Source organism: Pagrus pagrus (genome assembly GCF_965226575.1).
Source record: "Pagrus pagrus genome assembly, contig: HAP1_SCAFFOLD_31, whole genome shotgun sequence".
NCBI lineage: Eukaryota > Metazoa > Chordata > Actinopteri > Spariformes > Sparidae > Pagrus > Pagrus pagrus.
In genome coordinates, this window is record NW_028175432.1 from 421,841 (window position 1) to 445,621 (window position 23,781).

General features: G+C 40.8%; 1 protein-coding gene across 4 annotated transcripts; it reads right to left on the minus strand.

Annotated features, from left to right (window-relative positions):
* Positions 1 to 10,317: 10,317 nt before the first annotated feature.
* LOC311253675 (uncharacterized protein) lies at positions 10,318 to 17,142 on the minus strand. Of its 4 annotated transcripts, XM_084384177.1 has the most exons (5): positions 16,907 to 17,142; positions 15,249 to 16,371; positions 15,080 to 15,168; positions 10,873 to 11,483; positions 10,318 to 10,786 (listed from the first exon to the last, which is right to left on the minus strand). In XM_084384177.1, exons 4-5 carry the CDS (start codon positions 10,898 to 10,900, stop codon positions 10,431 to 10,433), a joined length of 384 nt encoding a protein of 127 aa, XP_084240303.1. In that variant the 5' UTR covers positions 10,901 to 11,483; positions 15,080 to 15,168; positions 15,249 to 16,371; positions 16,907 to 17,142; the 3' UTR covers positions 10,318 to 10,430. The 4 variants fall into 4 exon arrangements, 1 of the variants encoding a protein (XP_084240303.1); XR_014621789.1 differs by lacking the exons at positions 10,318 to 10,786; positions 10,873 to 11,483 and adding an exon at positions 13,391 to 14,065 and having other exon boundaries at positions 16,907 to 17,082; XR_014621790.1 differs by lacking the exons at positions 10,318 to 10,786; positions 10,873 to 11,483 and adding an exon at positions 14,072 to 14,753 and having other exon boundaries at positions 16,907 to 17,082.
* Positions 17,143 to 23,781: the final 6,639 nt, after the last annotated feature.

The following is a 23,781-nucleotide window of genomic DNA, read 5'->3' on the forward strand; positions in this document are numbered from 1 at the left end:
TGCACTGTGGACTGTTATGTATGCCATGTGTGTGGACTGTTGTGTGCACTGTTATGTATGCCATGTGTGTGGACTGTTGTGTATACTGTGGACTATTATGTGGACTGTGTGTGGACTGTTATGTATATTGTGGATTTATACCGTGGACTGTTGTGTGCACTGTTATGTATGCCATGTATGTGCACTGTTGTGTATACTTTGTATTCATACTGTGGACTATTATGTATACCGTGTATGTGGACTGTTATGTATAATGTGGATTTATACCGTGGACTGTTATGTATATACCTTGTATTAATACTGTGAACTATTATGTGGACTGTTGTGTATACTTTGTATTCCTACTGTGAACTATTATGTGGACTGTTATGTATGCCGTGTGTGCACTGTGGACTATTATGTAGACTGTGTGTGGACTATTGTGTGGACTGTTGTGTATACTGTGGACTATTATATGGACTGTTGTGTATATTGTGGATTTATACCGTGGACTGTTATGTAGACTGTTGTGTGCACTGTTATGTATGCCATGTATGTGCACTGTGGACTGTTGTGTATACTTTGTATTCATACTGTGAACTATTATGTGGACTGTTATGTATGCCATGTGTGTGCACTGTGGACTGTTGTGTGCACTGTGGACTATTATGTGGACTGTGGACTGGTGTGTATACTGTGGACTGTGTGTGGACTGTTGTGTATACTGTGGACTATTATGTGGACTGTTGTGTATATTGTGGATTTATACCGTGCACTGTTGTGTATACTTTGTATTCATACTGTGGACTGTTGTATGCACTGTTATGTATGCCATGTATGTGGACTGTTGTGTGCACTGTGGACTATTATGTGGACTGGTGTGTATACTGTGGACTGTGTGGACTGTTGTGTATACTGTGGACCGTTATATGGACTGTTGTGTATATTGTGGATTTATATCGTGGACTGTTATGTAGACTGTTGTGTGCACTGTTATGTATGCCATGTATGTGCACTGTGGACTGTTGTGTATACTTTATATTCATACTGTGAACTATTATGTGGACTGTTATGTATGCCGTGTGTGCACTGTGGACTATTATGTAGACTGTGTGTGGACTATTATGTGGACTGTGTGTGGACTGTTGTGTATACTGTGGACTATTATATGGACTGTTGTGTATATTGTGGATTTATACCGTGGACTGTTATGTAGACTGTTGTGTGCACTGTTATGTATGCCATGTATGTGCACTGTGGACTGTTGTGTATACTTTGTATTCATACTGTGAACTATTATGTGGACTGTTATGTATGCCATGTGTGTGCACTGTGGACTGGTGTGTGCACTGTGGACTGTTGTGTGCACTGTGGACTATTATGTAGACTGTGTGTGGACTATTATGTGGACTGGTGTGTATACTGTGGACTGTGTGGACTGTTGTGTATACTGTGGACTGTGTGGACTGTTGTGTATACTGTGGACTATTATGTGGACTGTTGTGTATATTGTGGATTTATACCGTGGACTGTTATGTAGACTGTTGTGTGCACTGTTATGTATGCGCACTGTGGACTGTTGTGTATACTTTGTATTCATACTGTGGACTGTTGTATGCACTGTTATGTATGCCATGTATGTGGACTGTTGTGTGCACTGTGGACTATTATGTAGACTGTGTGTGGACTATTATGTGGACTGTTGTGTATACTGTGGACTATTATGTGGACTGTTGTGTATATTGTGGATTTATACCGTGGACTGTTATGTATGCCATGTATGTGCACTGTGGACTGTTGTGTATACTTTGTATTCATACTGTGGACTGTTGTATGCACTGTTATGTATGCCATGTATGTGCACTGTTGTGTATACTTTGTATTCATACTGTGGACTATTATGTGCACTGTGGACTGTTATTTATATTGTGGAGTTATACTGTGGACTGTTATGTATACTTTGTATTCATACTGTGAACTATTATGTCGGCTGTTGTGTGCACTATTATGCCATGTACGTGCACTGTGGACTGTTGTGTATACTTTGTATTCATACTGTGGACTGTGTGTACCGTGGATTCATATTGTGGACTGTTATGTATATACCTTGTATTAATACCGTGGACTGTTATGTATATTGTGGATTTATACCGTGGACTGTTATGTGCACTGTTGTGTATACTTTGTATTCATACTGTGGACTATTATGTGGACTGTGTGGACTGTTATGTATATTGTATGTGGACTGTTATGTATACCCTGTATGTGGATTTATACCGTGGACTGTTATGTATATATCTTGTATTCATACTGTGAACTATTATGTGGACTGTTGTGTGCACTTTTATGTATGTGGACTGTTGTGTATACTTTGTATTCATACTGTGGACTATTATGTATATTGTATGTGGACTGTTATGTATACCCTGTATGTGGATTTATACCGTGGACTGTTATGTATATACCTTGTATTCATACTGTGGACTGTTATGTATATTGTGGAGTTATACCGTGGACTGTTGTGTATACTTTGTATTCATACTGTGGACTATTATGTGGACTGTGTGTACTGTGGATTCATATTGTGGACTGTTATGTATATACCTTGTATTCATACTGTGGACTGTTATGTATATTGTGGATTGATACCGTGGACTGTCATATATATATATATATATACTTTGTATTCATACTGTGGACTATTATGTGGACTGTATGAATTCTGTGGGCTGTTGTGTATACGATGTATGTGCACTTCGGATTGATACGTATACCGTGGACTGTTTTGTATACCGTGGATTTTTACTGTGGTCTGTGTGTATGCTGTATGCTGTATACTATGTACTGTGGTCTGTGTACTCTATTCTGTGTATTCGGTGTACGTACTGTGGTCTGTGTATGCGGCATTTGTACTGGGTACTCGTTCTGTGGTCTGTGTATTTCACGCTGCAGGTCGTACTTTCGTCGCCGGCTTCCAGAGGGTCCGTGTCTTGGCCGCCGGCCTCCAGTGGGTTCCAGAGAGTTCTAGCCTTGGCCGCTGGCTTCCAGAGGTTTCTAGCCGCCCTCGCCGCCGGCTTCCATTGGGTTCCAGAGAGTCCGATCATTGGCCGCCGGCTTCCATTGGGTTCCAGAGAGTCCGATCATTGGCCGCCGGCTTCCAGAGGGTTCCAGCCGCCCTTGCCGCCAGCTTCCAGTGGCTTCCAGTGGGTTCCAGCCGCCCTTGCCGCCAGCTTCCAGTGGGTTCCAGCCGCCCTTGCTGCCAGCTTCCATTGGGTTCCAGCCCCCTTCACCGCCGGCTTCCAGAGGGTCCAAGCCTTCGCCGTCGGCCTCCAGTGGGTTCCAGCTGCCTTCACCGCCGGCTCCCAGAGAGTCTGAGCCTTGGCTGCCGACCTCTAGAGGGTTCCAGCCGCCTTTCGCTGCCGGCTTCCAGAGGGTTCTAGCCACCTTCGCCTCCGGCTTCAGAGGGTCCGAGCCTTCGCCGCCAGCGGTCCGTGCCTTTGCCGGGGGCTTCCAGATGGTCAAAGCCTTCGCTATTATTTCTGTTGTTTATTTCCTTTTATAGGAAAACCACACCTAATTAAGTTTGCAATCATGCTCAATCACCAATAAAGAATTTAATTGAAACTGGAATACTGGACTATGAATCTGACGGATCATCTATGGTGGGTTCGTTTCCCCACACTGGCAACAGTCTCTTCAGGATAGCCACAGTCAGCCAATCCTTCTTTTCATATCCTGTGGACTGTATACGTATACTGTGTATGTGGACTGTGTGTATACAGTGTATATATACAAAGAGTGCTGTGGGTGGGACATTTAGGGAGACTTTATAGGTATATATCATTGCTTGTATGTATTACAGTAGAGTGTGTGTGTGTGTGTGTGTGTGTGTGTGTGTGTGTGTGTGTGTGTGTGTGTGTGTGTGTGTGTGTGTGTGTGTGTGTGTGTGTGTGTGTGTGTGTGTGTGTGTGTGTGTGACATCAGTGACCATCTGCCAGTTTTTACAGTGTATGGCAATGACTACAAGACTAATCTACCTTAATATTACTCAGTCTGTATCTGACCCAACACATGAAAAGGGACACACACTGGACCTCATATTGTCATTCGGTCTGGAGTTAAATGTCATTGAGATTGTTGACACACACATCTCCGACCACTTTGCTGTTTTATTCAATATCACACTGCCTCATCCCCCGGTTAAATTGTGCGCCGCGGTGCTCCGTGTGGCTCCCTTTAGGTGCAAACGCTCTAAGCGAGTAGGAGAGCCTTGGCTTAATGACACCACTCGCACGTTAAGACGCACATGCAGACCTGCTGAGAGAAAGTGGAAAAAAGATCATCTACAAGTTTCCATAGAAATATTAAATGAGTGTCTGATCAAATATCAAAATGCTGTCAATTTGCTAAAAGTCAGTTTCTATCCAATCTTGTGTCAGCTAACAACCATAAGCCTCAGTTTCTCTTTAGTACTTTGAATAATATTTTGAACCCCTGTGATCACAGTGCTATTATTCCTTCATCCAAACTGTGTGAAGATTTCTTGAATTTCTTTATTGATAAAATTTCTGTTATTAGGTCCTCTCTTTTGCCGTCTGCATCAGATCCTGCTGTCCCTCCTATATGCCCTGCTGTCTTTGAGAATTTTGAGCAAGTCTCCCTCCCATCTTTAACTGATATTGTACAGCACCTCAGGCCTTTCTATTGTCCTCTTGACAGCATCCCCCCCCGCCTTTTTAAGGAGGTTTTCCATATCATTGGCCCTCGTGTTATGGACCTGATGAATTTATCTTTGATGACCGGCTGTGTTCCAGCTGCTTTAAAACATGCTGTGGTCCAGCCCCTCATCAAAAAGCATAACCTTGACCAAACAGTTTTATCAAACTTTAGGGCCCATCTCCAAGCTTCCTTTTCTTTCTAAGGTCTTGGAGAAGGTGGTATATGAACAGCTTCAGTCTTTTATTGATCAAAATGGTATCTCAGAGAAGTTCCAGTCTGGGTTTAAGTCACGCCACAGCACAGAAACAGCGCTTTTAAAAATGTTTAATGACCTTCTTTTGACAGCTGACTGGTAACTCTGCTGTCCTGGTCCTTTTAGATCTGACAGCTGCCTTTGACACAGTGGATCATAAAATTCTTCTGTCACGTTTGAACACCTGTGTGGGCATTAGGGGCACTGTTTTTAAGTGGTTTCAGTCCTACCTCTCAGACCGGAGCTTCTCTGTTCAGCTTGGCCAGCATTTTTCAGCCACTTCCCCTCTAAGTTGTGGAGTGCCCCAAGGTTCTGTTTTGGACCCATTCCTTTTCTCGATATATATGTTGCCTCTGGGATCCATATTTAGAAATTACAACATCTCTTTTCATTGTTTTGCCAATGATGTACAAATCTATTTACCCCTAAAGATAAATGGGCGAGCCTCTGTTCAGACTCTACTAGACTGCCTTAAAGATATCCAAACTTGGATGGAAGTTAATTTTCTGTCTTTAAACAAAAACAAAACTGAAATCATTTTATTTGGTCAACAAAATCTGCTTGATGGATGTGACGGCGCCATTGGCTCCCTTAAGTTTTACTGTCATTCTTTTGCAAGGAACCTTGGTGTTATTTTAGAGAGTGACTTTAGGCAAGCAGATATCCTCCATAGTCAAAACAAGCTTCTTCCAACTAAGGCTGTTGGCAAAAGCAAATGTTTATCTCCCAAAAAATGTATTTGAGAGATTAATTCACACCTTTATTACATCACGTTTAGATTATTGTAATTCCTTGTTTGTTGGCCTTGACCAGAAAGCACTGCGCCGCTTGCAGGTTGTTCAAAATGCGGCTGCCCGCCTGCTGACTGGAAGGAAAAAACGCGAGCGCATTACTCCTGTCCTTGCATCTTTGCACTGGCTGCCTATTAATTTTAGGATTCAGTTTAAAATTTTATTAATTGCTTTTAAATGTATGAATGGTCTGGCACCACCTTATTTATCTGAGCTTTTACAGTTGCACACCACTGCTAGGGCACTTAGGTGCTCCTGGCAGTACCCAGGTCCAGACTCTCCACTCGTGGAGACAGAGCCTTCTCAGTCGCGGCTCCTAAGCTGTGGAACAGCCTACCTCTCCATGTTAGAGCTGCACAGTCCGTTGAACATTTTAAAACACTCCTAAAAACGTATCTTTTCTCCTTGGCGTTCACTCCCAGCAAAGCAAGCAATCTTGGCTCTCTCTTTTTCTTTCCCTCTCTCTCTCTTTTTTATTCCTTTTTTATTCTCTCTTTTTAATCTAAATTTGTTTTAAATTGACTACTATCCCTTGTGTTGTTTTAATTATTTGTTGTAGTGTTTGTGATTAACTTTGTTGTGCTTTTGCAATTGTACAGCACTTTGGTCAACTGAGGTTGTTTTAAATGTGCTTTATAAATAAATTGTGACTTGTCTTGTGACTTGACTTGACAATAAAACTGTGTACAGGAGAGTGAGAACAGAAGTATCGATAACGGCATTCAAAAATGACATAATGGTGCAAAACTGGGATATTGTATACAATAGCAATAATATAAATAGTGCATATGATGAATTCTTAAAAATATTTAAAACACTATGATAAAAATTAATAGGAAACTAAAATATGCTGATCATCCTTGGATCACAAAGGGTTTGCAGAATGCCTGCAAAAAGAGAAATATACTGTACAGAGAAAGTATGAGACAGAGAATCAAGGAGGCAGAAAAAAAATATAATATTAGTTAACTTGTTTTTATATTTTTTATAAGAGCTCGGAAAGAATAGTATACAAACTATTAGATAAGAATAACATTAAAGGTATATGGAACATACTGAAGACTGTAATAAAAAATAGCTCTAAACAATTAAGTTATCCTAAGTATTTTATTATCAATAACACTGAAAAGTACGATATGAATGAAGTAGTTAACAGCTTTAATAAATGTTTTGTTAGTGTTGGACCTGACCTAGCAGAACAAATCTTGACCCAGTGCAGGTGGTGGGAGACAGCAGGATGATGGCCAAGCTATCATCGCTGCTGGTGAAGGAGTCCCACCCCCTACAGGCCACTATCACAGCACTGGTCAGCTCCTTCAGTGACAGGCTGATACACCCCAAGTGTGTGAAGGAGAGGTATCGCAGGTCCTTCCTTCCTGCTGATGTCAGAGTCTACAACCAGCACTGCTCCCAGTAGACCTCACTGTGCATTGTACAATAAAAAACTCTGCACATATCCACACACTTTCTGTTTTGCACAAATTGGACCATTTTTAATATCCATATTTATTATTTATTGTTTGTAAATAAAAATACCAACTGTTTAAACTTACACTGTCCATATTATAAATAATAAATACTATGTCATATTGTAAATACCAATTTCATATTGTAGATATTATGTATATACCAGTTAAATTCTATTTCTTATGTCTTATTATATTGTTTATTTTTTACTTTTATTACTGTTTAAGTGTGATACTGTCCTTTGGCTGCTGTGACAAAGAAATTTCCCCATTTGCGGGACAAATAAAGGAATTCTGATTCTGATTCTGAAATCCCAGATCCAGACATTTCCAGACAAAATGACAATAGCAAAGATCATACCTCTGTACAAAACTGGGAACAAACACCAATTCACAAACTACAGACCTGTGTCATTACTATAGATTCTCTTAAATTCTAGAAAAACATTTCAATAACCGACTGGACAGTTTCATAAATAACACAAATTACTCACTAAAAGTCAATATGGATTTAGATCGAACAGAGCAACATCACTGGCATTAATCGATTCAGTTGAGGAACTAACAAATTCAATAGACCAAAAAGAGTATACAGTTGAGATATTCATAGACCTAAAACCATGATATATTATTCAAGAAACTAGAACGGTATGGAACAGTCTGGAGGGGACGCTCAGGGAATGTCCAAACATAAACCAGTTTTTTTTTTAAAATAAGGAGATGATTTTTACAAGGTACAGAAATGAGGCAGGTGTTTGATAATCAATAGGGGTATATTGTTTTTAAGTATTTCAGTGGTATTATTTATTAAAAGGGGGTGGAATAAAATAAGTTTATCCTTCCTCCCATTCCTTTTCGGATATGTAAACAGAATTTATAGTTTTCAGTTTATGTTTACCTTGTACATGATAATTTTGGTTTTTACATGTTCGAAATAAACTATCTATCTACACGGTACGCTGTGGTCTGTGTGTGTATGCTGTGTACTGTATACTGTGCTCTCGTTCTGTGGTCTGTCCACTCGAACTGTGGTCTGTGTATTTCGTGCTGCGTGCTTGGTGCTGTGGTCCGTGCCTTCAAACGTAAATAAGTGTACATCATGCATGGTGTTACGGCCCCGCATGTGTGTGTATGTTATGTCTTTTTTTTTGGTCTCCCTCTCCTGCTCAGTCGCTCCCCGGCCCCGGATCAGGCTCCTCCGTTCTCCCCGGTTTCAATTCATATTCGTACAGCTGCCATTCCGTCAAATTAATATCCGAGTAATTATAATGTAAACTAACGTCAATTCAAGAGATTATACTTAGCCTAGCCAAATGTTTAACGACCTGTATTTTGGTTGATTTTTGTATTGTTTTAACTTCAATCAAGGGACAACTGACGAAACCGCAGCTCTCATAAAATGGAGAGCCGCTAACGAAGCCCTCTTCACCAGATGGAGGAATTCGTCTAAAACCGGATGGGAGTGAGTAAGCTTTTTATGTGTTTTTATACGAGGAGCAGTGGTCCGGTGGTGTGTTTGTTTGTGCCAGACTTCACAGCCTCTTAAAATAGTTTGATGCAACCTAAATGAATAAAAGAAAAATATAGTATAAAGCTAAACTAAATGTTTATAATACTACAAATCAAATAAGTAGTGTGAATTGTAACCTGGTGAACAAAAATGACTTAAAGTGCCACAAAGTACAAGTGAAGGGCAACAGCAATAGTACAGGTGTAGTTATCAACCTAAGTGATATACTAGTTTGTACTAACAATATTAACTATATATTATCAATATAACTATTGATGAAGTATTTGTATTTACACAGACATTCACTATATAATATGATTGCACTTACATGAATGCAAGGAAGAGAATAGTGATTCTCTATTCTCTTCCTTGCATGCATGTAAGTGCAATCATCCTAACTACATCACATTCAGTAGTCTCTGTCAGCTTGTGTGTTAGTCACTGTAATATCTTTGTTAACGTGTTCTCAACGTGTAATAATATGTTTAAGTTGTCCTTTTTTGTGTGAATGTGTGTGCTTTATCCAGAGTCTTTGTGAGAGACAGTGCTGTGCCTGTCACCCCCAAACAGGCGCAAAAGAAGTGGAATAACCTGAAAGAAAAGTACAAGGTACCACCATTCTATCTACTTTTCAGTAAACAAGTTGGACATGGCAACATTCATTCAGTGAATTTTTATTTTTTTAGGAGCTTAGGGACCCACCAACGGGGAAAGGGGTGGAGGCAGGAGGGGTGACAGCTGCCATCTGGCCATGGTATGGTCAGATGGATGCCGCACTCCAGGGGCAGCACTCCATTAGTCCGCCCCTGGTAGTTGCGGCCAATCTGACCCCCGCTACAGGTGGTGTTGTCACCCTCCCGTCCTCTGCCCCTCCCAGAGAAGGGGAAAAGCCGCCAGGGCCAGTGGGCAGCTGATGGACTTTCTGAGAGAGCAGGCAGAAAAAGAGGAAGAGAGGGAGAAGAGGGCAGAGGCGAGGGAAGAAGAGAGGGAGAGGGCAGCAAGTCAGAGAGCTGACAAGTATTTGTCTCTCTTTGAGAGGCTTGTGGAGAAAATGTAAATAGTGTATATACGTAGTAGTTGTAGGTAATTTTTAAATGTAGTTCTTTGTTGTTGTTTTATTGTTATTCTGTCAATTAAATAGTGTGAGTATTGAGTTGTGAATGAAGTGGTCTCAAAGAAATTCGAAACGCAACTGGACTTGGTTATCTGTCAGTTATTTGCCAGTTCATGTTCGCATCTGACCAGGCTGAGACTGGTCCTCGGACCTTGGACCAGTCTCAGCCTGGTCAGCGAACATGAACTGATGAAGCCTCTTGGATGAGAGGTAAAACGTCTTCCTAGACAAATCGAGGCACCAAGGCTTGTAACGGTGGTCACAACAAACGCTTCTGAAACTGAAATCTGATTGGGAGGTTGACTTTACTTACAGGTGTTTTTTCAAACCATTGTTATATGTTTAACTATACACATAATATAATCATTTTTAATTGAGATAAACTATACAATCATTTTTAATTAATCAACAAAACAATATTTACAATTAACCATTGTTATATGTTTAACTAACTGTTATATGTTTAATTAATCAACAAAACAATATTTACAATTAACCATTGTTATATGTTTAATTAATCAGCAAAACAATATTTACAATTAACATTAATTAAAATTACAAATAATTATTGAACTGATTATGAATTTGGGGTTTTTCTTTAGTAATCATGCTCCCTCAGAAATGCCGGGAGCTCTTGAGGGGCAGACTCTTCGGCAGCAAGTCTGCCTCTGAGATTGACTCCCGACAGCTCCTGACCTTGGGCAGCATTCCCCCCAGCTTCCTCATCCTCCCAGTCATCCTCCTCTGCCTCCTCCTCTTCCTGGATGTCACCAGCTAACAGGCAAAGGTTGTGGAGGATGCAGCATGCTCCAACAACCTTGGGGGCGAACAGAGCCCGGATCTCCAAAGCCCGGAGGAAGATGGCTCTCCAGCGGGTTTTGAGCAACCCGAAGGTGCGCTCAATAATGTTGCGGGCCTTGGCGTGATGCCTGTTGAAACGGGCCTCAACTTGGCCTGTTGATTAAAATACAGGTAATGTAGAATACATCCAGGAATTCAAATTCAAAGTAACAACTGTAATAAATAATTTATTCTCTCACCTGCTACAGGTTGACGGTAGGGAGTCATGAGGGCCACCGGATGCTGCAGGCAAGGGTACCCCCCGTCTCACAGGAGGAAGAAGCCAGCTGGTGAGTAGAGGGACTGTTTGTACATAGGAGACCTCTGGAGGACAAGGGCATCGTGGACTGACCCCGTGTTGCCGATGTAAACATCCAAAAATGCAAAAATCCCCTGTTGCTCTTCTTCTGCTCCGCAGGTGGGACAAGCCGGATGTGGCATCCATCTATGGCTCCAACTGCACGCCGGAAAAGCCTCATGCCCAGCCAGCCGAGCAAAACCTGCTCCCACCTCCTCCATCTCCTCAGGCTTGGGGAAATGGATAGCCTTGTGGAGGATGCCCATCATGGCCTCCAAATATGTCTGCCGTGACCCTGTAGGAAGTGCCACATGCCAGCCAGTACAGAGAGACAGCCACCTCAATTTCGTGGCTCCTGCCATGTGGCTTTAGCCGGGGCAACATCTGGACCAACAGATTGATGGTCTCCCTTGACAGCCTGAAGGCTGGTTTGAGGTCAGCCTCCTCAGAGAAGAAGGCGCAGAGGATGGGCACAGTGTTGTTAACTTGTGCATACATTCGAGGAGAATGATCCTGTAGTAAAATAAAAAATATTTTTTAATTAGTAAAACTATGAAATAATATTTGAATGTATTTATTTATTTATTACTTTATGAAATAATATTTGAATGTATTTATTTATTTATTAATGACTTGCTTTTAACTATCAACTATGAATATTTGAATAGACTGATGAATTTAAACACATGCTGTAAAAATGTATTTATAGTTCTCTCATGAAACTTAATGTATGTTTTGTGTTCTATACAAATGAGCTTCACTTGATTCATTACACAAGACTTATCAGACTTGTATCAGATATCAGAAATAAAGAAATTATACAACTTAATATGCTCCTCTATTTCACCTGTAATTGTTGGGTCCCCCCATGATTTCACCAGTAGGTGGTGCTAGGTATCACATATCAAATGTCAGATGTCAAATTGTAGGAATGAGTAGTAGGAAATTTATGAATGAAAGGGGTGGGTCTATAGCGTTACTATTACTAAACAGTTTGGGGCGGACCCTGTTAATCCTGTTTTATACATTAATATTTATAATAATACTTCTAAACCGTACCATATTTATTTTGTTAACTTTAATAAGAATGGAAAACCAAGTGCTCCCGAAGAAAGAGAACTTACAAATCCAGCAAAGGCTAGGATAGCGCTACGTCTCTCCAGACTCCTCCTCCTCATCCTGGCTCTCCTCCGCTGAAGATGCCCCCTCAGCTCGGCAGCTTCCTCCTCAGCATCCCGGTAAAGAATATCGACCGCGACAGCTAGCAACACTTGCCGGTCCATATTTAACGGTGGTAATACTCTACTAACTACACAATCCACAAATCCACAATGGCGATCATCTACAAACAACAGCCTTCTAACGGGGTTTTTTTTCCCGCTGTTGGCTCGTGAGATTTAGAAGCACTTAAAAAAAAATAAAATAAAATAACATACTTATGTACAACGAATGAAGGTTGTTGCTGCTCTATGTACGTGAGTATTTATTTATTTACATGTCACATACACAGGAGAGAGAGAGAGAGAGAGAGAGAGAGAGAGAGAGAGAGAGAGCACTTGTTTTGGATGATAACGCCCAGCTGTTTAATCAGTGCAGGCTGCATTTGGCACCACAAGAACTCATCGTCTCAAAACTGAAAACGGAGCATTCTGTATTCTTGTGATCTCCGGAGTTCATTCTTCGGAGAACGACTAGCAAGAACATTCTCCTCAAGAACACAAGTCCGTTCTTTGCATTCTTGGTACTGAGAAACGCTCATAGTCTGTTAGAAAAGAATGTTACAACAAAACTGTTAAAAATGAAGTAACACTGGATATTGGAGTGGGGCTTTAAAAGTAACACTGCTCGTAGTATCTGCTACTAGGGATGTACATTTTAAACAATTTCTTTAATTGATACTTTGCTGATTATCAATTAATCATTAATAATGTATGAAATATGTTTAAAGTGTTTTCCATAAAACAATGTTCATAAGTGTTGTGCTCACAACACACGAGGCACCATAATGTAGTGCTTCATGCAACAGTAATAGGGAGTTTGGGGTTAAATTTGGCTATCAATAATAATTAATGATTATCAGGGATAATTATAAATTATGATTACTAATAAGTTCCAATTTACATTAGATCACCTCGGGGCACCACCCTTGAAGAAGGGAAAAAAAGCCAATTCACCAAATCAGTCTCAGAAAAGGTACTAAACTGTTTGTAACTCTGATTAATAATTAACTTAATAACTACAACCAATTACCATAACAGCTAGTAATGGTTGAAGGATTTTGGAGCTCTTGACAAAGTAGAGGTTGGCAACAATCACTCTTGTACAATATTAAATAGACAACATGTGGGTTCAAAAGTCTTTTATTTACAAAGATGAAACACACTAACTTCCATGTACTATATACAGGTTGTGTGTGTGTGTGTGTGTGTGTGTGTGTGTGTGTGTGTGTGAGTGTGTGTGTCTGGCAGAACAAAGAAACAATGGTGGTCACTGATATCACATGTGGGTTTGATATGCTCCAGGCTCAATTAGCCGTCTAGGAAAGCAAACTACCAATAACCTGACCTGAGATTACAATAACACTCAAACAGTGGACACACATAAATTGAACACACATGCATTACATCAATCAGAGTTTAAAGTCCTGTGCTTAGCCGTGCTATGCTATGCTATCTAAGCCCAGTTCAATGTTACCAGTCTTTGAAGAAAAGGTGTTGGTGGTTGCAGGAGAACGTTGGGATTCCAATGAATGCTGTTCTTGCTGTGCAAGGACCGATGAAAGTCAGCAGAGGAGGAAAAGGTTCGCTCCTGTCCTTTGCGAGGGTAGCAGCTCAGTGCTAACCTGCTTGGTGTTCCTCAGATGGTGAAGTTAGCTGGCAAGCTTTGTGTCGCAGCTGCTGGTGCTAACTGATCAGGAATACTGGCAGGACCTCGTGTCGCTGCAGTGAGGAGAAGTTCTTTGGGCCTGCTGCAAATGAAGCTTGCAGCTCTCCGCAGCTGTTAAGCCCGGAAGAAGAGATCTTGAGGGCAGGCAGCCCGGTGAAGGGGAGATGGAGAGGAGCCCTTGAGGATAAGAAGTCAAAGGAGTGGAGAGGCTTGAGGAGAAGAGAGAGAACAAAGGAAGGCGCTGGAGTTTTGACTCTCTGATCAGAGGGGGGTTTGTCACCCTGACCAATAGTAGCTCAAAGCTAAATATTGCACCTAGGTGTGAAGAATGGGGAATTCTGGGACACTGAGTTCAGTTCAGAGTCCATTTTGAAATCCACAATGAATGACTTCATCTGTGGGTCCCAACATAAGGCTACATTATGAGTTAAAGGAACAGACAAGGTATACACCAAGTTACATGAAAAATAAACTAAATACAACAAAAAATTCTTAACGGTGTTTCGATCAGTGATTGATAATCAGCATCCCTATCTGCTATCCTACCGCTCAATATCCCTTGCTAGCCTACTGTATGTTGGTAAGGTAATTGTTTGTGTATCAACTTTAGTATGTAACCACCTTCTCAAATAGCTCTTACGTTGTCAGTTGTAAATTCAAAGCTGGGAGTTTTTCATTATCCAAATCAAGGGTGTATCTTGAGGGAAATTGTGATTTGTGTATTTTGAACACATCTATTAGGGCAATCATCAGACTGTTAATGAAATTTCTTGTCACGATCCTGTGATTTTAGTTTTATTGTGTGTTTATGTTTTTTAAACCATATTTATTTACTGTGAATTACCTTCACAGCCCACCAGGGGCCACAGCCTGCTGCTGCCCACACTTTGGGAATCACTGTACAATGGGATAGAGGGGTAACTACAGTGTCATACTCAGAAGCATAGGACAACTGACCAGGCTGCTGTATTTGACTCACTAGTAGTGACAACGGCACAACATACCTGGAATATATCAAACTTAGAAAGGTATCAGTAAAATATCTATTTACTTTTAGCTAGCGCTAATTTCAAAAATTATTTTGGTCACTACTATTATATTATATTATATTATTTAGACTATTATAATTTATCGAAATGGTCCCCCAAAACTATGAAAATTAAACATTCATTCACAGATATTTTCCTTTGAATCCCAGCATTAGATTTACTAAATCCTCTTACTAATGATAGCAAAGTCAGCTGGGATGCAGATGTTCGAGCTGCGGATAGCATTATGGCTCCGCACTGTCTTTACTGGGCGTCTGCATCACCTGCAATGAAGGGAGATTGATTAGTAAAATTGAACGGGATACATTGCATAATGCAGATACAAAATAGAAATGCCCCGTACCTGAATCCTGGGGAAGGATGATTGGAACCGAGATGGAGGGACGGTTGAACTGCGCCTCGGCAAGCGCCAGCTGTCTCCGGTGCAGCTCCAACCTCTCCTGCTTTATCCGGACCATCTCTTCCTGCAGGGCAGTTTGTCGTTCGAGTCGGCCCTCTATCCCCCGCAGCACCACCAGCTTCTCCACCAGCATCTCGCTGCAGGCGCAGGTCGTTATTGTGGGCTGCCCTGTTAAGCCTCCCCGCATGCAGACAGCAGGCCCTGCTGGTTGGCACGCAGGGACAGGGCACAGTTGTGGGGGGTCGTCCTCTCCTGGGGGCGGGCACACCCCTGCTCCGCTCCCGGATGGCTCCTCTTCATCCTCACTTTCTGAGAGCCCCTCGTCCCCCTGAACATCGATGCCCCCACTAATGCGTTCAGAGGCCGTCTTCTCGATGATGGAGAGGACTTTCACGCAGGCCACATGGGCTGGAGGGGGAGATCTTTTCGGCTATGGCCTGCCAAACACTGTTCTTCACTGTGATGTTCTTTTTGCCCCTTGTTCCCCCGAATAAAACATCACGGTGCTGCCAGACCTCGTCCACTAAGACGCCCATCTCCTCCGCGGTAAACGACGGTGCCCGCTTGTTTCTTTTGCTGCCAGTTTCTTCCATTCTCACATGTGTGTGGCTATATCCACGGGGGTATATATGCGCTAATGGGCTTGATTACTACTTGGATACACCTGTTGGCACACACACACAACCGCACCCACACACCCCCCCACACACACACGATACATGCGTAGCCTAATTGCACTGTGTGGGGGGACCACGGGGCGCTGTGTGTGACTTTTGTGCTGATAAAGAGGTGGGTGATCAATTTGCCTGGCATCGATTGATTCAGTTTCAGCACCACTGCGGTGGACAGCTCCCACTAAGAGCTTCTTTTGCTTGATCTTAAGGTTCTCCTAAGAAGGCAGTTCAGAACGCGTCTGGGAAACACCTGTATATTAGCGCTCCTTCTTAGCCGAACCCTTCTTAAGAGCCTTGTAGCATCCCCGGCTAAATGATGGTCGAACTCTCAAACTGATGGTTCACAATGATTTACTCCTTGGACCGTATTCAATGTAAACACACCGTAAGAGCTATGAAAGAAGAAAATAAAATACAGTTACCTTTAAATGAAATTACTTTTAACTGCTTTTATCCCATAAACAATCATGCAAGTTGACTCTCCTTTTATCTATTTTAATAAACTCATTGTAGACGCACAGGTTTTACTCCATGAATTTAAATATATATTTTAACTGCTACGATTGATGTTACAATCATGAAGGAAAATTCACATTTTAACTGAAGGACAACCTCCCATAGAGTGAAATATAAAACAATATTTAACATGAAATTAGCATTTTTAACCGTTCGTTTTTAACTCAATAAACAGTTTTTAACCTTAGCAGACCTCACATAAAACAGACAAAATACATCCTGTTGCATTAATAAAACAACCTACGAGTTAGCTTATAGCTTCATCTCATTTCCAATACAGACCGACACGGCAGCTTGGCCGTTGCTAATAGTAGCTACCGTTAACCACAACACGTTCTATACATGAAAATATCCACGGCAACCAAACTCGAGCCGGACATAAATATGGCATGAAAAGGTAACAAAACAAACCTTGTGCCCCTTATTAGCCAGGTGCTAGGGCGTTTCATGTGAGTTAGGCACACTTTAGCATTGAAGACAAACTCTTAGCCTTGCAGACACACTTTTCCTACTGCAGGTAAAGTCCGAAGCACCGGATGTGTACGAGGTCTCGGCGAGACGCTTTCAAAATAAAAGCACTGAATGTAACGTCTGCTTAATATATAAAAAATAAAAGCCTGGCTTTAAAGAATGTTAATAAGTAAACATAAAAACACATTTATAGAAATACTATGCTCATATTAAAGGTCATTTACAAGCCTTCTTAAGTCCTTAAGAATTATGGTATCTGGGAAACGCGGCCAATATCTGTGTGGCTACAACAAAATATGCAGATATGAGTTTTAAGCTCAGTGCACATCTTTAGGTGGCATTAAAGAAAAAAAGAAGCAATTTTTAGGGTCTATTGGGGTGCAGTTTACTGTGGAGTGTGCACCTCATAATCTTTTGTCCAGTAAGTAAGTGTATACTTTACATTAAAAAAAATTAAATTACTGTGGTACATTAAAAAAATGCTGAGGATGAGTCAGTGGGTGTAAAGGCTGGGTGCTTCAATTGTTTTGAAAAATGTTCGAGAACAATGGCCATTGGACTGACAGTACCCTGATGCTTTGTTGTTTGTGATCTTTGTCTCCGTGATCAAGAACAGCTGTCTATGGTTTCAGATTATATACAGCAACACTCAAAGCAATCCCAGTAGTACAAGTGCAGCTTCAGGTTAGGGTTGTTTACAAAATGTGTATCTTGATGATTCAGCTTGCCCATTTGAATCCATATTAACAAGTCATATAAAGTATGTGTTTGGCATAGGGCTGTCAGCTTTTCACTGCATGATTTACTGTGTGTTTTTCTCTTTTATGTAAAATGAATAACAAACGAAATACAAGAGTGGGAGGGTGGAAAAAGGGTATGTGTAACCATAACTGCACAAAAGTGTACAAAAACAACAATTACACTTAATGGGAGTGTAGTCATTCCCTACTTTAAGAATGACGCGACCCTATTGGTATTTGGAAATCATCTGGGGCCCGCCCTTATTTTTAATCACAACTCTGATCAGCACATGAGACTTGAAGTATGAAGTATTTCCCAAACTTTTTCTTATTTCATAAACGTAACAATTCTATGTGAACTTGAGCCTAAAGCAATGCAGTGCAAAATACTAATCCATCCACATACACATAACAATTTGTAATCTTGCACGCCTTTCAACACATGCCAACACATGCAGTTACAACCCCCTGTCACTAATATAAGATACATTACAGTGTTATGTTGAAGTCAATTCTGCATTCATAATAATCAGAATCAGAAACAGATTTATTGCCAAGAGGGATTTTACACAGACAAGGAATTTTTCTTGGTGAATAAGGTGCATGCATTGAAGACAATAAACAATAAACAAACAAACAGTGACTATAACATATACAATATAAACAATATAAACGCTATCAACACACAGAGGCAAAAAGTGTGGGATGGCTGATAAATAAAGACGGAAGATAAAATATAGAAGATATTAAAAATACAGGATGTACAAATTCTGCATTAATGTAATGCAAAGATTCAAGTGCAGAGGTGGGTTTGAGTGCAGGAGTGAAAGAGTCAGTGTCAGTGTCAGTGGGGGTGGGGGACCCGGGACTTGTTGAGGATCCCAACTGCAGAGGGGAAAAAACTGTTCATGTGGCGGGCGGTTTTGGTCCTGATGGACCGCAGCCTCCTGCCAGAGGGTAGAGGGTCAAATAGTCTGTGACCGGGATGGGAGGGGTCGGCCACAATCCTACCTGCACGCCTCAGAGCCCTGGAGCTGTGCAGGTCTTGAAGGGATGGAAGGTTGCAGCCAATCACCTTCTCGACAGAACGTACGATACACTGTAGTCTGCTCTTGTCCTTAGCAGTGGCAGCAGCTTACCAGATGGTGATGGAGGAGGTGAGGATGGACTCGATGATGGCAGTGTAGAAGTGCACCATCATCGTCTTTGGCAGGTTGAACTTCTTCAGCTGCCGCAGGAAGAACATCCTCTGTTGGGCTTGTTGTGGAAATTTGTCTAATTTGTGAGATATCTGAAACAAACTTGTAAGAAATACCAGTTGTCTTTTAAGGATTTTATTCTTTATAAAGAAGGTTCATTAGTCAACAGAGTGGCATGCGGTCTGCAGAAAGAAGAACAAGATGAGACAGTTGAGAACCCTTTTTGTTAAAGGAAAGGAATGCCCTGTTGTAGGAACACATGTCCATCGCCTCTACATTCCATTGAGGTTCTGCTCTTGCATTAATTACTCCTCTCATCTGCAAGCTGACTGTTTTCAGGAAAAAGACGCTATGAAGTCTCTCACCTCTTCACCTGACTTGTTTTGCTTCCAATGAAACCGTCAGATTGACGCATCACAGGAAAAACCCCTCTTCTTTATTTACAGCTTGAATAACCCTTTTTGCCCTCTTCCCCCACTCAAGATGAACACTCCTTTCTCTCAGGTAGGTCGAGTTCATCATCAAATGAATCTCCTTTCAGAGATGATGAGGAACAGAAGAACTGTCATAATCATGTGTTATAACTTATTTCTTTGCAATTGTAAATTAGGTAACGACTCTGATGTTCTGTGTCTTCTTGTCTTCTTGTGACAAGAATTATCAAGTACACCCTCCAGAGTAAAAGCACTCTGGGCCTCTCCTCTGTTTTCCTAGCCCTCCTGCCCAAATGGTTTAGGACTATGCCTCTCTTATCACACATTCCATCCTATAATGGTTTCTGCACTCATCCAGATTTTAAGCAAGTTCTAATTGTCATTAAACCAGGAACTTATGCTCTTAATGTTAACAGATTAAGAAACAGCTAAAGAAGTTGATAACACTGAACTTTTCCCCGTGTCTCTGTGATGAAATTTGATTAAAATCAATTTTAATGTTTAATGTGTCCTGTATTCGGTGAAACCACAGCACCTCCTGATGATAAGCCCTGGTACGATTGGGACAGACCTTCAGGAGATCTTTTGTGTAATAAGTTCCTTGATAACCAGTAAATGTTTCTGATATGTTTTGTTTTAACAATTATTAAGCTAGAACCAGGAGGAATAAGTAAGTGATCAATTCTACTAGTTCTACGGTATATTCAAGTGTGTTTTTATTTTGATCCCGTTTTAATTTCCTTTAATTGTTCAGTGATTTTTAATCATGACATAATCCTTTTTCATGATAGACAAAGTTCATCTATTGAGCCATGGTGAGATTCTGTGAAAGGTGAAGTACAGTTTTGAAACGTTTAAAACTATAGTTTAGTTTAAGTGAGTTCCTGTGAAAGACAGCACACTCTCAAGCGGTAACTCCCCGCTGGGCAGTGAGCCAGAATCGTCACCGGCTCAGTACTGGACCAGCCACACTCTTCCTAAGACATCGGACCGTGGTCCCCAACCGGCTGATTCCCGATGAGCTGACACTCGGCCATTGGACCGGGACTTCCGGCTAGAGTCGCAAACCACCGGAGAGAAACCCTCCGCCGCTGACTCCGCCACTCTGCTAAGAAAGTAGGCTCTCCATCACCCATAACAGCTGGATTCACACATGATAAATGAGTGGTGTCTTAGGGTTCTGATCTTTTAGTTTAAGAGAAATTTGGTAACATTTCCTGTTACCTGTTGCTATTCATTTAAATTGCCATTTCATTTATTTAATCTGAATTATTTAGTCAATAAACCTATTTAACCGTATGTCGTTGTCTGTGCAGGTTTGTTTTAAATGTGGAGAACCGATGGAAACTGTGTAGAATTCACTACTTCATTTATGAGATTGAATAAATTGATTTAAAATTGATTAGAATTGATACAAGTTAACCTTGTTTAGTCGGATTTGATTAATTACCTCCGGATTATTCAAATAGACAAAACATCGGAGGTGGTGCCCCATTAACGAGTGTTTTATTAATCGCCCCTGATTAATAAATTACAATTTTTACTAGTGTATCTCCTACACTGTGTCCTTCTCATGTCTGTACCAGGCTCCGTTCCCATAACAAGAAGCACATATCTCTCTTTGTGCAGACAGTACAAACATTCAAGGATGTGGGAAGAACACAGTGAAGACAATGTAAGACATAATAATGAATAAAAATGGTATAGTAATACAATTTCCCATTACACTCCTCCCTTTTGATCATTTATTGATCACTTTAAGTATATACAAACTACACACTAGACATCAAACTTAAAAATTCACTCAGGATTTAATTTAAGTTATCACATATTGTAAAATCAATAATAGCTGTGTTTGTGGAACATAGACATTACTAGTATTCATTGCAAGCTGGGAGGAGGCAAAACACATGTGAATTACTGATCATGTCATGTGATTATTTCTAACAAAAATATAGAACACTGCATATATTTGATTCTTAAGCAAACATCAACTAATAAAATAGACCAACACATCTTAATCATCTATGTGTCTTAAAGAATATTTTTCAATTTATCATGCTAAAATAGATTCAGGGACGCAGGCTTGCTCCTCTCCAGCCCCTGTGTTTTGCAAGCGTAGAGGGGGCCACTACCTTGGAGAGGTTACTAGCACGATCACAAGGTAGTATGATGTCGTCTTCTGCTGCAAATCCCTGATCTTTATTCATCACATATTTTATGACTAGAAATGGGTAAACAATAATCATAAAAGTATAGCTGTAAACATTTGAGAAAAAATGATTAGTGAACTTGTTACTAAATGTCAAAACTTTTCATAATAGTATAAGCTTGAGAAAAATAATACTGATATCACACACAGTGACTTCATTAGTCTCTGTGTGTTCTTTCAACTCACCACACCTTACACGTCTTCATCGTCAGAGTCAGGGTAAGGAGGAGGGGACCAACCAGGGTGAGGGAACAGATCAAGGGAATTATCTTCTGAATATGGAGGTGGTTCCAGTGATGCCATTCCAGTTGACGTTGAGATGGACCTATCTATGGCTCCAACAATTAAGACTCTAATGCAATTACGTCTCTGGAATCAGCTACCCGACTATCTGAAAAAAATTATTCATTTATCGTCATTTAAAAAGGCTCTCAAAAAGTACCTAATCAGTCAAACCATGTACCATCAAACATAAGACAATTATTGTCATGATTTTCCTTTGTCTCTCTCTCTCTCACACACTTCTTATTCTTTCCTTATCATCTCATTCATTATTTCTGTTTTGTATTATTCATTTATGTATGTATTTTTTCCCCTTACTTCCTTACATTTGCTGTTTAATCACTTACTTTTCTACTTATTTTTCATTATTGTTTAATTATTTTCCTATGTTATTGTTTTTAAACTGTATTAAATTTGATCTTTGAATATGTGGGTGAGGTTTTCATATAAGCCCTTTTGGGTTTCATACCTCCCCTTTGCACATCCCTGTCATGTTGATTGTTCATGTTGGTTTTTTTCTTTATATGATATTGTTTGTGCTAAATAAATTAACAAAAAAAAAAAATGCAAGGAATGATGCAACAACCACACAGTCCCATGCAGCGCTGCCCCTCCCTAAACGCAGAACACGCGCTGTGCGTAGGGCCCCACGATCCGTGGGGGGGGCCCATTTTGCGCAAGGGGACGCTTTCTCTGCAAATGCGCAAAGGATGCGCATCGCTGCCGTGAGGCGCGCGTAGAGCACCAAGTCAGTCCGAGGCAGGAGAGAAAAAAAAGAGACGAGTAATCTGACACCGCACACGTTGCCGCAACAACTGACAGCACGCAATATCTGACCAATCAGCGGTCAGATGCGCCAACAGGCAGTTGGATGCAGGTGGAGAGATGGCCTCTAAACGGCAACATGAATCAGGAGCAAGCAAAAGAAAGACAAAGTGAAAACAAGAGGAGGCTCGTGCTTCACTTGAAGGTGGGTATGTTGTTGAAATAAAAAAGCAAACTTTGTGGCATAAACACCCCAGCTGCTAGCCTGCTAATCATGAGACAGAAGAGAGGATAATTCTGTCTAGATGTGGACTGGAGATCAAATTTTCCAGCGGCCCTGATTATCATTTTTTGATTGCTTGTTAACTGCATATACATTCACCTCTGTTGAAAAAGGAGCGGTTAATTGACCAGTTGGTGGTCGTATGTTGGCTCAGGTTTATAGCCTATCAATCTATGCTATCAGTAGAAGTTTTGGGCTGTTTTTATGGAGGTAAAATATCGCCATCTCTTGGTGAATTTAATTCATAACAGTCATATAAGATAAAATAAAATAAGATAAATTAAGATAATCCTTTATTTGACCCACAATGGAGAAATTTAAAGCGTTGCAGCAGCAAACAGCAGTGTGAATATAGAACCTAATTACTAAATGTATAAATAAGTATATAAAAATATTTAAATATAGAAATATCATCAAATCAAATCATAATGCATATTATTATTAGTTGTAGTCGTATTTGCATTAATTGCATTTTAATCTTTGTGAGGAGGCTAGCACCATTGCAGGAACTCTCCCTGTTACAGTTGCCTTTGCTGAGCAAAAACTGAAGCTCATCAATGGCGCAAGAACGCTTTAGTGGCCTGGCTATCATAAGCATCAACTCAGAAGTGGCACAGCAGCTGTCATATGATGACCTCATTGATGACTTTGCATCCAGAAAATGCAGACGTGTGCATCTGTAAAAGGCTTGTTCCATTGTTGAAAGAGTCATGTTGTAATGGGGGGGGGGCCTCAAAATAAAATTCTGCTTAGGGCCCCAATTTGGCCAGGGGCGGCCCTGGTCCCATGAGAGTTAATGCTACAATGAGCCCAGTGAGCAGAGACAAGATCAGTGCTTTCCATTTACCAAACATTGTATCAAACCAGCCAAAGGTGCTGTTAATACCAGAAAGTTCTCCA

Excerpts from the sequence above, each read along its gene's own strand:
- LOC311253675 (XM_084384177.1), bottom strand. The coding sequence starts at position 10,900 with ATGACTCCCTACCGTCAACCTGTAGCAG. Across the intron at positions 10,787-10,872 it reads CTACCGTCAACCTGTAGCAG|GCCAAGTTGAGGCCCGTTTC; the intron begins GTGAGAGAATAA and ends TTTAATCAACAG.